Genomic DNA, 15246 nt, shown 5'->3' on the forward strand with positions numbered 1-15246 from the left:
GATGTGATTCCAAATCATCTTAACATATTATTTTTACATGTAAAATTATGTCACTACCATGAATAGAATATAAGATATTGATAATTAATTTTAAAGTAGATTATATTTCTTTGAAGTCCCAAATTAACCAGAATCTCACTGCTATTATCAATATCTAGTGCTCCTAGCATTTGATAGACTAATTTGTGCCTGAAATTGCTTTGATGGAAGCTCTCAGTAATCCCATCTTTATTATTATTATGTGAGGTTGTTCTCATAGGTTCCTTTGTCAGAGAATGGAGAGCAAATCCAAAATGTCAAGAAACAACTCCTAAAGTGACCTTATGGCTTTGCAATAAGAATTTGGACTCTATAAGGCTGTGAAGATGAGGGCAATTATATGGTGAAGTGACTGAGATGCTGAAGTAATGCCTGTTAAAATATTTCGGGAATGAGAATTCTGTATTGGTTCCATGTTTTATTTAAACATCAGCTAAAAGCAAAATCCATAGGTAGCAGCCAGTACTGAATTGTAGAAATAGGTTAGAGAGTAATACTCACACATACATATATATTTGAGTAATAAGGCAAGTTGTTTTTGTGGCTAATTACATGTTTAAGCGCACATGCTTTGGAAATAAAAAGACCTGAGATTGAAAATCTGCCACTTATTCAAAGAAGTCAAACTCTCACTTTTTGCTGATGACATGATACTCTACATAGAAAACCCAACAGACTCCACCAGAAGCCTACTAGAACTGATCCAAGAATTNTACGACCCAAAACAATCTACACATTCAATGCAATCCCAATCAAAATTGCACCAGCATACTTCTCAAAACTAGAACAAACTATCCAAAAATTTGTATGGAACCACAAAAGACCCCGAATAGCCAAAGTAATACTGAAAAATAAAACCAAAACGGGAGGGATCACCATCCCAGACTTTAGCCTCTACTACAAAGCTGTCATCATCAAGACAGTATGGTATTGGCACAAAAACAGACACATAGACCAATGGAACAGAATTGAGAACTCAGAAATGGACCCAAAAGTATACAGCCAACTGATCTTTGACAAAGCAGGAAAAAGTATCCTATGGAAAAAAGGAAGCCTCTTTAACAGATGGTGCTGGGAGAGCTGGACAGCAACATGCAGAAGAATGAAACTAGATCATTTTCTCACACCATACACAAAAATAAACTCAAAATGGATAAAGGACCTGAACATGAGACAGGAAACCATCAAAACCCTAGAGGAGAAAGCAGGAAACAACCCCCTTCACCTCCACCACAGCAATTTCTTACTTGACACATCCCCAAAAGCAAAAAAGTCAATAGCAAAAATAAACTGTTTGGACCTCATCAAGATTAAAAGCTTCTGCACCGCAAAGGAAACAATCCATAAAACTAATAGGCAACCAACGGAATGGGAAAAGATAGTTGCAAATGACATATCAGATAAAGGGTTAATATCCANAAGAAAAGAAAAGAAAATTTGCCACTTATTAGCTGCATAATCTTGGACAAATTATGTTTTCTGTACTGAACTGTTACTTCTTGATCTGTGCATAACTGTATTTTTGTAGTAGATTTTCCCTGGGCAATTACCCATGCTCATACACTACAGAAGGTCTGTCCTGTTTTCAAAGGCTTCCCCATTTTTTTGTGTGTGGAGGCCATGGGAATGTCTCAAATGTGCTTATGAACAAAATTCTTATGTTCATTGCTCCCTATTCTTCTCATGATTTGATATCATTGTAAATCCACCTTCAGCAAGATTCCTGCTGGTGCCCTCTTTAGGATATTTGTCCTTGTCCTCTTCCATTGCTCCTCATTTAGCCTCCTCCCCTTACAGGCCTCTAACCCTATGAAAAACCAGTTCAGGTGGATTGATGTTCAGTGGCATCAAATGTCCCTTGGGTCTTCAATAAGATCAGATGCTTCATCTGAGACTCAGTTGATTTCTGTGCTGGGTGCAAAACTGGAATAAGAATTTATGCATGCAGGTTTGTGTGAAGGTAATTTATGAATAGTTATTACATTTCTTCTGTGTTCTGAACATTGTAACAAGTGCCAAAATGAATTCACTTATTTAAAACCTATGTAGTGCAGACTATTCAAATTACTATTTTGCCCTTTTTGTAGATGAAGCAACTGAAATGTAAAGAAATCTGTCCAAATGGAAATAGCCAGTATATAACTGAACTGGATTTTGAAACTTGCCTGCCAACATCTATATTTCGATCAATACATAAAGCACGTTCCTCTTTCTCTTTCTCCATCGTTATTACCTCAAAGTATCTGATTCAATATTCCTAACAAAGCAAATGATATGCAAACTTGTGATAGTATCATTTTTATTTTTGTTTTAACCATTACTATGAAACTAATAATATCCCAAATCAAATATAACATTTGGCAATCACAAATTTGTTTCGATTATTTAAAAAAAATAAATACAAGAGGGGCGCCTGGGTAGCTCAGTCAGTTGCGTGTCCGATGTCGGCTCAGGTCATGATCTCATGATTTGTGGGTTTGAGACCCATGTTGGCCTCTGTGCTGACAGGTAGGTCAGAGCCTGGAGCCTGTCTTTGGATTCTGTGTCCCCCTCTCTCTCTGACCCTCCCCTGCTCACGCTGTCTCTCTCTCTTAAAAATAAATAAACAAATACAAGAAAAAATAACATATAAATGCCTATCTATGGGGGAATATTTAAATATGCTGTGGTGAATCCAAATAATCATAAAAATAATAATGATCCTTATATCAGGGGAGAAGTTCTCAACTTGTGTTTTGCAGACCTTTAAGGTCTCCAAAATCCTTTCAAGCGTTTTCCTCATGAAAATGATTTTCTTGCTAATAATGTTACTTGTAATTTTTATCGTGTTGACATTTGTGCCGATAGTGCTACAGCAGTGGTGATTGTGTTAGCTACCATGTGACCAGCCATCCCAAAGCTTAGTGGCTTTACACAACACAGAACAAATCTTGTATTTCTTGCAATACAGCGGGTCAGAAATTCAGTAGTAGTTTGCCTGGGTGCTTATGGCCAGTTTCTCCTGAAACTAGATCGGATGTTGGGCAGGGCTAAGTGCTATGAAATTTTGACTAAGACTGAATGGACAATCCTCTTTAAAAAATGTGTCATTCACATGGCTAGCAAATGTTGTGGGCTATTGGTGGAAGGCCTCAGTTCCTCTGTGCTTGGACCTCTCCACAGGATGGTTTGTCCTCACAGCCTGTGCCGGCTTCCTCCCAGAGAATCAACCTAAAAAGTTAATGCCTTTTATGATCTAGTATCTAGATAGTACACCATCACTTTCACAATATCCACAATATCCTATTAGTCACACACTTTGGCCCTATTGAACATTAAAAGGAACTACTCAAGGACATAAACAGCAGACAATTAGAAGCAAGGAGGGTTGTTTTGGAGTCCGGCTGTCAAAGAGAATCAATCTGCAGGCCCCTTAGCCTAAATCTAAACAGTGACATCAAATTGTACTTTATCATATTTTTCAACATGTATGTATATGTTCTTATAATAAATTTGGCTGCTTTGACTACCAAATGGAGCATTGCATATATTCTGTGTTTTGTTTCTGTCAATTACCATTATAGTTGTAATACTTATTTTCCACTTTGGTTTTTTTTTTTAATATTTTTATTTATTTCTAGGAGAGAGAGAGACAGCGTGAGCAGGGAAGGGTCAGAGAGAGAGGGAGTCACAGACTGAAACAGGCTCCAGGCTCTGAGCTGGCAGTCAGCACAGAATTAAAAGCCAGAAAAGATGGGTTCAGTCATACTCAGTCACATATCTTTGACCCACTCATCTGTCTTCTGCTTATATAGGTACATGTGACTAGATTGTGTGCGCTTAGTTAATCCAGCATAATATCCTATCTCAAAATTCTTAAACTTTATCACATTTTCAAGGTTCCTTTGGCCACGTAATATAACATATTCACCAGGTTCTAGGAGTAAGGACAAAGTCATCTTGGGAGGACATTATTCTATTTACCAAATAGGTCCGGACAGGCTTTTAGAATTCTATGAAACTTCTAAGGAATAAAACGTTAAAACAAATACATGAAGTTGTGCAGTTATCTAACTTATCTTAAATTCAGTACTAAAATCAGAGAATAGGACACACACAAACATGTTAAATAACTCTCATCTTTATATATACCCTTAATAGGTATACAATATTAGCAAATCAAAGAAGTAGTAAACTAAGGGAATAATAAATCCTAATCATATTGAATTTATCGCAAATATGCAAGGATATTTCAACATTACAAAATCTATAAATTATTTCATCAATTCATCTATCAGTCGCTCAAAGGAGAAATATATGCACATTAATGTGTGTATATGTATATACATAAATGTGTATATGTATATATATATGTATATTCATCTGCATAAATACAGGGAAAGAAGGTAATGAGTGTCAGTCTGAATAGGATTAAATAAGAAGCATTTGAGCAAACTAAAAATAGAAATACATTTTATCTACTAAACATGTGCACATACTTAATAAAAATTTGTTAAGAGGGTAGATTTTGTGTTATGTAACATTTTATTTAAGTTTCAGTATAGTTAACATACAGTGTTATATTATTTTCAGTACCTGTCATGATAAATGTATCCTTAACCCCTTTCACCTGTTTAACCTATCCCCCCCACCCACCTCCCTTCTGGTAACCATCATTATGTTCTCTATAGGCTGGCTCTTCTTTTTTCGTTTATCTCTTTTTTTCTTTTGTTCATTTGTTTTGTTCCTTGAATACCACATATGAGTGAAATATATGGTATTTGTCTTTCTCTGATTTATTTCACTTAGCATTAGATGCTCTAGATCTGTCCATGTTGTTGCAAATGGCAGGATTTCATTCCTTTTATGGTACATTGTACATATGTACCACTTCTTTAACCATTCACCATCTATGGGTGCACACTTGAGCAGTTTCCATAATTTGGTATTGTAAATAATGCTTCTATAAACATAAGGATGCATGTATCATTTCAAATTAATGTTTTCATATTGTTTGGGTAAATGCCCAGTAGTAGATAAAAAGAAGCCAGAATATATAGAGAGAAATGTCATTTTCATGGTTGAGAATACTTAATATTTAAAGAAGACAATTTTCTTGTAATTGATTGATAAGCTCAGTCATCACAATTAAAAAATTTAAGTCTTAAAATATGAAATGCACATAAAATTCAACTTTCATTTTCCCTAAAATTTATTTCTCTAAAAGTTATGATTACTTCATTCCCTTGCTTAGGGGTTTCATACTATAATATGATAGTATTCTTGGTGAAGGTATGATTATTGACCAGAAATGAATGATTGTTAAATGGATGCTCAGATTACTAAATTAGTAATCTGACTATGAAAATTCCATGAATTGTAGGCAGATATGTACTATTCTATATTGATCAATGAGACCCGTTCACTAGTTTTTTTCATGTATGTATAAAGATAATCATCATATAAATGTAATATTGGGCATTATCAGAATCTAAATTACATTAAAATTATGTCAACCTATGAATAAAATGTGTCTTAATTATTATTTAAATGTTTTAAATTACCATTTCTTAAGCATTATACAATTAACATTAGATATAAAGTACATGTTTAAATTTATTAACTAATCACACTAATCACACTAGCCCTTGGAAATTGACAAAGTAATCATAACACTTTCTGTGACTTTTACTAGAAAGTGATATTTTGTAAATCATTTTTTGTATTATACTTCTATACATTTCATATTTGCTAAACAATATTTTTATGATACAGAAGCAATTTTTTAATTTAGATTTTACATTGTGCAATTGAAAATAATGCTTCTGTTGCTAAATGATAATAACATTTTTATTGCTGCCTTCTCTCTACAATAACACTGACAATATTTTAGAAATACAGGTTGTGTCAGATTCCTGGGTTGAGTTTTCAGCTGCACCAATTATGAAACTTCTGACACTTAGCAAGTTAGTACATAACTAAATCTTATATTTTCCATCTCTGAAATGGAAGATACAATAGGTACTTAACCCAATTAAGAATAAAATATTCACAAATGAGTGGCATGTAAATAATGCTCAGTAATTAGCATACTTCAACCTTCAGTGTGAGATCTTACCTTTACCAAAAAATAAGATCCTATTAATACCTCTATCAGATTATTCTTCAATTTATTAAAAAGTACTGTAAATAATTCTAATTTAATAAAAGTACTCAAATATTAGGTGATATAAATCAAATAACTGACATAAGAAGTTACATTTGAGTGGATACCATAATTAAAAGACAAAACGTCCCCTTTGCAGTTTTATTTTGATCAGAAGTGGAATATACACCAAGCTTTAGCTTTGCTTAACCCTACAAAAACAGCAAATGGAAATATGCATTCTTCTGTTTTTTTTTTAAATTTATTTTTTATTTTTTATCCTTGTAGGAAGTTATTTAAATTGTAACAGATTTTATTCACAGCATGTTTTTATTGGGTCATATCTTAGGTAACTGATTGACTGATCTTCAGATTACTAGCTGCCTCATTTTTGAAACCAAATCTTTGTTTCTTCTTTAACAATTTTTTAAAAGTTTATTTATTTATTTTGGAAGAGAGAGAGGGAGGAGGAGAGAGAGAAAGAAAGGGAGAGAGAGAGATAGCGAAGAGAGAGAGAGAGAGAGAACATGAATGTGGGAGGGAAAAAGAAAGGAGAGAGAGAATCCCAACATAAGGCTTAATCTCATGACCACGATGTCACATCCTGAGTCAATATCAAGAGTCAGACATCTCACCAACTGAGCCACCCAGGCACCCCTACAACTTTTTTTAACATACTATTTTTAAGCAATTTTAGATTTACAGAAAAAATTGAGCAGAGAGTACAGAGAGTTCCCATACAGTCCACTTCCTAGACCCTCCAGTTTTTCCTTTTATTAACATCTTGCATCATTGCAGTATGTTTATTAAAACTGATGAGCCAATTATGATACATTATTAACTAAAATCCACAGTTTACCTTATGATTCACTCTTTCTGTTGTGCATTCTATGGGTTTTGACAAATATAAAATAACATGTATCCACCATTATACATACAGAGTAGTTCTACTACCTGAAAAAAATTCCCTGGGTTCTGCTCTTCGTCCACACCTCCCTTCTGCTGATGCTCTGACAACCACTGATCTTTTTACTGTGTCTATACCTAGTCTTTCCTAGAATGTCATATAATTGGGATCATGTAATATATCGCCAGTAGATTATCTTCTTTCACTTAGCAATATGTATTTAAGTTTCCTCTAGGTCTTTTTGTGGCTTGATAGTTCATTTCTTTTTAATAGTGAATAATATTCCATTTTATGGGTGTACCACAGTTTGTTTACCCATTCACCTATCTAAGGGTATTGTATTTACTTCCAAGGTTTAGCAATTATGGCTAAAGCAGCTATACACAATCATGTGCAGGATTTTTGGTGAACATAATTTTTCAACTAATTTGGATAAATACCAAGGAGCATTGTTGCTGGATCATATGGTGACAGTTACCTAATATTATTTATTTAAACAATAATTATTATTTAAAAAATGATTCTTCCCTAGTTAATCTTTATTATGTTTCTCTTTATGGATTTCAAAACACTTTTCTTTGCCTTCCTTGTGAATAATCTATAAATGTTCTATATTTTTGATGACTGGGTATTCATCTGTGTCTCATTTGAGACATAAGTGATTTGAGGATAGGGAATTCATCAAGGTTAGGGCTAAGGAGTCAGATACCCTGGATTCAAATACTGGTTCCTTAAGAATATCACTTCCAAAACCTCACTAAGCTTCATTTTCCTCAGCTATAAACTATGAGCACAACTCTCACAGTTTTCTTGTAGGGTATAGATCAGCATGGAGCATCTGTTTTGTGAAGTTTCATAATAAAGGGTATATACATGCTGACTGCTGTTACTATAATTATGGCACAATGTCTGTCACCTAGCATGTATTTGATGAGTGAATAAAAGAGCACATGGAGAGAAGGAGAAACACATTATTTTTGCAAAAAAAATCTTTGTTATATTTGAAAGAAAACTCTCTACTAAAAGATTTTGTTTGATCTTCTATTTTCCAAGGGAAATGAATAGACAGAAGTGGTATTTTTCATGGTGGAAAATACCCTTGGTATGACTTCATCAATTTTCCTCAAAAAACCTCCATCACTACACATACTGTTTTTAGTGAGTTCCCTCTGCATGTTTGCTGGTACTTCCTTCACACATTGGAACATTTGAGTCAACCCAGACAAACTCTGCCCACATAAAATATCAACATAAACTGTATTAAAAGTACATTTTAGTTCCTGAATTGGGCATGTAAAATATACCCTCATATCCCACATAAAAGTTTTGAAAATGTTGACCATCTTCTTTGATGGCAAAAAGCCTCCTGTCACTCACCCATACCACATCTTGAACCTCATTTGCAATGTGGAAAATAAGCTTCAATTGTGCCATATTCCAAATTTCCTATCCTTTGAGGGCCCTGGCAAAATAGATTTTATCCTTTGCTGTTCATGTGATAATACTTCCATGATTTCATTGAAGTTACCTCATAAAATATAATGATAAACAGAAGGGTTACCCTTTTTTTCTAGTGGGAACACTTTATATAAAGAAGTATAATTTCCCTTGTGGTTTGAAGTACCATATGGCTTTTTCCCACTTGCTTTAGACTTTTTTTTAAAGACAATAAAGATTAGATTTATCCTTTACAGTTTAAAAGACCCCAAAAGTTATCACAGCTTTCATCATCAGGCTGTAACACATAGCTTATACAATATACCCACTCTGAGGAAAGCTAAGATAAAATGGCAATGTTAACAGGTTCTAAGAGCTGTCACGAACATTAAATCAGGGTGTATGTTGTTCAACATCAGGGTTTTTTTTGTTGTTGTTGTTTCTTTTTCTTGAAATAGATTTTTTTGACTGTGCTAGATTGAATTATTTATGTTTGTAAATGAAAATTCATTTGACTCTTTTCAAAAGCCACAAAATGCCACATCAAAGCCATCCCAATTTGTTTGTTAACATAAGTGAAACAGGATGGCTTTTCTGGTGCATTTTATTCAAACTCAGAAGAAATATTTCTCTAATTCATTTAAAATGAATCTTAGGTGCATCTCACACCCTTACAAGGCCAAAGAGCTAAATAAACTCTTTTTTTTTATATATATATATATCTGCCTGATTTGGTGACCACACACTACAAGAACCACACTTACTAAGTTCAGTGAATTCTTAACACTAAAACCCAAGTTAACTAAGCTAGGAGGCTCTCAAATATTCACTCTCAATGTAGCATGATGGTGGGGAACCCATGATTCTATCTTAGACTCTAGTGTTCTAGGTACTTCCTTGACTTCTTTGACTCTTAATGATACCTATTAAAAATTTAAAAAGCTACTCAACAGACATTTCCTTGTGCCATTGTCAAATCTTTGAACTTTTATTCACTATACTTGAGCCATGCTCAGGCTTTCTTTTAATACTTTAGGACAAAGTCTGTCCAAGACAGTGCTCCAGCACAGGAGTTTTTTGTTTGTTTGTGTTGTTTTTATTTTTATGTTTTGCTACTGTTCCTACGAAGTCTTGAAACTACTCAGTCAGTAACAACATAGAAGCAAAACTCCATGGATTACAAATTCAGTCCTCAAATATTTTACCTAAAGACATTAATACATGAAATTACCAAATATCTTTGTGTAATTTTTATTCAATAGGATGACAATTTTATTTCGCAGCCTTCAGTGTTCTTACTGTGCTTTTCTTTTAAACATACTTTACATTCCATTATTTTCCCATCACTTAGTCACAATGTTCTTAAACCAAACTACTTGAAAAGAAACATGATCCAAAAGAGCTAGATAAGATAAAATTTATATATGTAAAGCATATGTGCATGTATGTGTGTGTATATATATATATACATATATATACATGCATATATGTATATACACAAATTTAGAATAGAATTAGTTTTTGCCCAAATTCTATTCTACGACTTTGACATGTTGAATGTTAGTTAAATCAACAGAACGTTTAGATTTGTTTCTCGACTTTAAATATTCAATATTAGAAAAGGTTTCTATCAAAGAAAAGTATTTAAACATAGCACTGGCTTAGGAAGAGAATCCATGGTAGGAGATCAAGAAATGGTAGACAATGTATTATATGACTTTAAAGTAATTTCTATCTTTCATTCTATAATTCAGATGGCTCTAATTACCTTTGTTTTTCTCCAAGACACCATTTCCTACTCAGTAAATCTCAAGACCATGTTCATGGGAACTCCAAGGTTCTGGGAAAGCATAAGGATTCTAAAACAAAAAGAAAAACCAAAACCAAAATGAAACAAAAAACAATTCCAAGACATCCAAGGAAACAGAAAAGCCAAGGCAAAATTAAAGAGCCTCAAAATCACCTATTATTAGGGAAATGCAAATCAAAAGTACAATGAGATATCACCTCACACCTGTTCAGAATTTTACTTTTTCTTTTCTTCGATTTTATTAGGCCAGAAGCCCACTTTCCTTTTGGAACACCCCAATTCCTTACCACCTCAGATAAGAGCTCTGCAGCATCTAGACCAGGACGTGGGACACTTGGCATTTGGTCTTGTTTCTGGCTGTTATTCCCCCAAAAGTCTTTCAGTTATTAAGGAATCCTGTTCCCTCATTTTCAAGAGAGCTTGGATTAGAGGAACAATATAATAGTTCATTTTTTTGGTCTAAATTATTGAACACATTTTAGTGACAGTTTTAGGTTTTATGCATTCATAATCTTTCCTCCATAAAAAGATGCATATGATCCCTTAGAAGGTGAAGAAGAAATTTGGTAGGTTTAGTACAGTATGAAAATTAATTGTAGGTGAAAAAGAAAAGTAATAGGGCTTTCTTGACCACTGTATTTAACATATTGGTTTCTTTACTATGAAATTTTTTCTTATTTGTGTCTCTTGCTTAAATTAGGTCCCCCAAAAGACAAGGACAAGGTCTTCTTTATTCTCCCATTAAATCCATAATAAAATTCCTGGCATATAATAGTAGTTTAACAATTTTTTTGAATACGTAAGTGAAAATTAAAAGAGATCCCTTATCATAGATTCTTAAAACTGTTGGGGAAAAAAAGAATATTTAAGGGATGGAGATGGATAGAAGAGATATTATAGTTTATTTATTTGAAAGACAGTTTCCTAAGAGGTAAGAATGTTTCATTTTTATCCTTTATCACATATTCCTGGTGTCAAACTTCTAATTTACTTAAATTCACTTTTATTAAGTGCCTACCCTATTGCTGGCAAGAAAATAGGATTTAGAACCAGAAATGGATTCAATTCTGACTCTTTCATTCACTGTTATATGACCCTGGGCAAGTACCTCAGATTCTGAGTTGCAATATTCTCCACTGTATCATGGGGATGATAATACCTGTTTTCCAGGGTGCTACCAATGATTAAAATAGGTAAAGAATGTAATGTGCTCACAACAGAGCTCAGCTCTGAGTAATCACTTGATATCGTTTTCTAAGTAGCATAATTATTTGCATTCAATGTATGTAGTAGGTCTCCAATGAAATGAACCGGGTCTGAAATGTTAAAATTGCTGATATATTCTATTTAAGTAATAACTTTGTCTCCTACATTTTTACTGCCCTTTTTAAATATTGTTTGGATTCACAGAAGCCTTGGATATTTTGATAAAATGTAGTCTTTTTTCCATATTTGTGCATGCACAAACAAGCACAAAAAGATGCATAAAATTTTGTTCAATATTTCAAGAAACTGATTATCTCATTAAAGTCTTTCCCTTAGTTTATGTCTTCAACAAGTACAAATCAAATTAAATTGGTAATATTAGAAATTTCACAATGTCAAGGAATGCCCTTCCACTGAAAAAAGTATTTGAAAATCATATGTATTGGGGATGCTAATATACCTTTCTGCCTTTCTAGTAAGAATGTAAAAAGAACAGCAGGCAAAAGATAGAAGATTAAATCTTAAGCTCATTGAGAAATCATAGTTCACTGAGTAATACCAAAGGACTTACTGAATATTCACTAGATATGGAATGGGGCAAGTGAGTGGAAAGTTAAGCACTGGTCATTGTTGATATTTAGCAAATTTGTTCACAAACATTATTTTGGAATACATCTCAGAGTTTGTTTCTTCAACAGATCAACGCCTATTACATTAATTTTCTAAACCTTTATAAGACAGAGAGAGAAGGTGAATTGTACTGCAGCAGCAGCAGAACTCTCAGACCATCCCACAAAGATCTCTGGAGTAGGGACAGTGATTTGGAATTGTTCTCAACCAAAGCAAAGGGCCAAGCATTGTACCCCAGTATGGGTGACTCATCAGATATAGGTCGTTCTTGGGGAGAGCATGGTATCTTGAGCAAGACTACTCCTTTTTAGCCAATAGAAACATCCAGAAAGATGCAGTATGAGTTATAAGCAATCAATATTTCCACTCACTGAGACAATGGAAATAACACAACAGCATCACACTATTTTACTAATCTCTCATAATAGATATCTCTCATAATAGTTAGTTATATTTTCCTAGCTGGAATATAAATGTGAATGGTCACCACATGAATGGTGGAGAAACAATATGGGTATACATACATACATACATACATATACGTATATGAAGCTGATACAAATTTGCCATCACAAAGCTTTAGAAATTCTAAATGTATTTAGAAATACATGTATCTTCAGATCCTATATTTATGTAGCTTACCAAAGATATTATTTTAAAATTTTCTTCCTGAAAGTCTTACTCTAATACTATTTTAAAAGAATTATCAATATGGCCTCATATAGATAACAGTGACTGATTAACTCCAACTTTATGAGCATTATCATTACTGAACTTATATACAACTGATTTACACATTTGCTATTTTATAAATGCTACTAATATACTTCATGTGTTTATATTTTGCTTACCAGTTAAAAATAAAAGTTTATTTAAGGATAGATGCTGTCTTCATTTTTATTTGTGGTTATATATACCCAACATCAATCATTTATTCAATCACCATGTTGACTCACGAGTTTTATTTTTATTTTTTATATTGTTCTGTTTTACCATGATCCAGAATCTTTTCCCACATGTATGCATATGCATGTGTATATGTGTGTCAAAACAACAGGAATTTAGTGTCTCACATATCAAGAACTGGAAGTTCAAAATTAAGTGGTCATCAAGGCCATGTTCTCTCTGAAACCTTAGTAGGGAGTCCTTTCTTTACTCTCCCTAGCTTCTAGTGATTTGCCAGCAATCTTTAATGTTCCTTGTACTTCTTCTGTTTTTTCTTTCCTTTCTTTAATAGTAAGTGACACCATGCTCTCAAAAACATCAGATGACTTTAGAATACATATAAATCACATTTAGAAAAATCAGTTAACTCAATCTTGTGGCTCAATTTATGAATAATAATTCTAGGATTAAAGAGCACATAGTGACAGAACAACCTCAAGTTAATCAGGAACAAATTGTTTAGTGTACTTCTGATTTTGCTCAGGTATATATACATTTATAGCCTTATTAGCTGACCACAACTGAGTAATGTATGATTGGAATTAAATCAGCAACACTATTATCACTAGCTTATTTTATATTTGTTCACCAGAAAAAGTCAGTTCCAACCACTGATAGATATCATCATTGACATAAAAATAAAAAACTTAAAGTGTTTTTGGCAGCCTATAGCAATTACTATCACTTTGTCTTTAAATTTCCAAATTATTCCCCAGTGTTAAAGGAGTGATAGGATTCAGTCTTGAGGAGCTCAAATGATCTGCTTTCCATTTTTTTACAGATAGTAAAAACCTTACTGTTTTTCAGTAACATTTGTTATTAGCAGACTGTTTTCTCCAGGATTTCTTGAAAATTATATTTCTCTGCATTAAACAGTACTCCAGTGGCCTAAGAGCTGCTATTCTGTTTTCTTTAGAACCTAGCATACCCTGAAGTCTTGCTGGAACTAAGGAATAAAACCAATGAAAATTAAAGCTGTTTCCTAAAAGAAGGATTTCTTTTTCTTTTGCTGGCCTCATGACTTCATCTTGGTTATATAATAAGGTAATGAGTATAAAGGACTTTGTTGACATGTAAATATGAAAGTATGAATGTTGATCAATCATTTATTTTTTTGATTTTCCTTTCTCAGTTCCCATTAAAGATAAAATATATTGGTAGACTTTTTATATATACCTTATATATTACATTATACATATATATGTATTTTCATGCAATAAAGGGCATACAAAATATTTTGCTTCCTTGTTCTATGAATTAGTCGAACATTTTACTGGTAAGATAAATGTTACTATAATGAATTAAAAAGCTTAAGAAAATGCATTAAGTTTTTGCTATGTGGGCTGTACTGCTAGACATTGTTAATGAAGTAACAAAGTATGAGGTGGGTTCCTGCCTTAGAAGATATTATTAATCTGTTGGGAAGACTAGCTATATATATGATAAGATATAAATAATTCTAAAGAAACAACAAGTGATAAACAGCAGCTCAATGTTACAAACTATTAATTCTATATTAGTTTGCTAGGGTTGCCATAACAAAATACCACAGACTGGGTGGCTTAAGTAACAAAAAGTGATTTTTCTCACAATTCTGGAGATTGGAAGTCCAAGATCAAGGCCCTGGCCAATTCAGTGTCTGGTGAAGGCCTGTTTCCTAGTTAGTAACGAGTGCTGAATATAAACAGATCCCCTTCTCCTTTGCAGAATGGTGGCAAACACAATCATGTGGCTATTCTACAGAAAGAAGAGAAAGCAGTACTGTCACTGTACATTCCTTGGACATGACAAAGGTCCAATGTAAAGAGTATATTGAGAGTAGTGTGTATAACTGTACTGAACAAAAGTTTGACCAGTAGCATCACTATGCCCTTAGGCCCAAGAGGACAATTTGGGAGATAGGGAGTCATTTTGCAGTGAGTAATATGACTGGAACTGGTTGTCTATTATCTTACCATTGGAGGAAGGTGACAGAAAAGGCACCATTGAAAGCAGCCATTCAGCCTCCCACATGTAAAAGAATCCTCACAAAAACTGTTGGGATGAAAAGACCTAGTGTACAGAAGTACAAAGTCAAGAGAATGCAGTGGCACAGAGAGCCAAATGAGCAGAAACAGTTTTATCCAGAGGGTGAAGCACATTTGAGTT

The 15246-nt window shown here is 33.5% G+C and overlaps 1 protein-coding gene across 1 annotated transcript in view; it reads right to left on the bottom strand.

Moving 5' to 3' along the window:
* The window catches only part of LOC144218292 (glutamate dehydrogenase 1, mitochondrial-like), a 46326-nt gene extending 44063 nt beyond the window's left edge, over positions 1-2263 (bottom strand). Inside the window, exon 1 of the mRNA XM_077748139.1 lies at positions 2205-2263. Coding sequence (XP_077604265.1) covers positions 2205-2263 — 59 coding nt within the window. The remainder of the gene's footprint in view (positions 1-2204) is intronic.
* Between the last annotated feature and the right edge of the window lie 12983 nt (positions 2264-15246).

The sequence above is a fragment of the Crocuta crocuta genome, unplaced genomic scaffold, assembly GCF_008692635.1.
Source record: "Crocuta crocuta isolate KB4526 unplaced genomic scaffold, BGI_CrCroc_1.0 scaffold79, whole genome shotgun sequence".
Taxonomy (NCBI): Eukaryota; Metazoa; Chordata; class Mammalia; order Carnivora; family Hyaenidae; genus Crocuta; species Crocuta crocuta.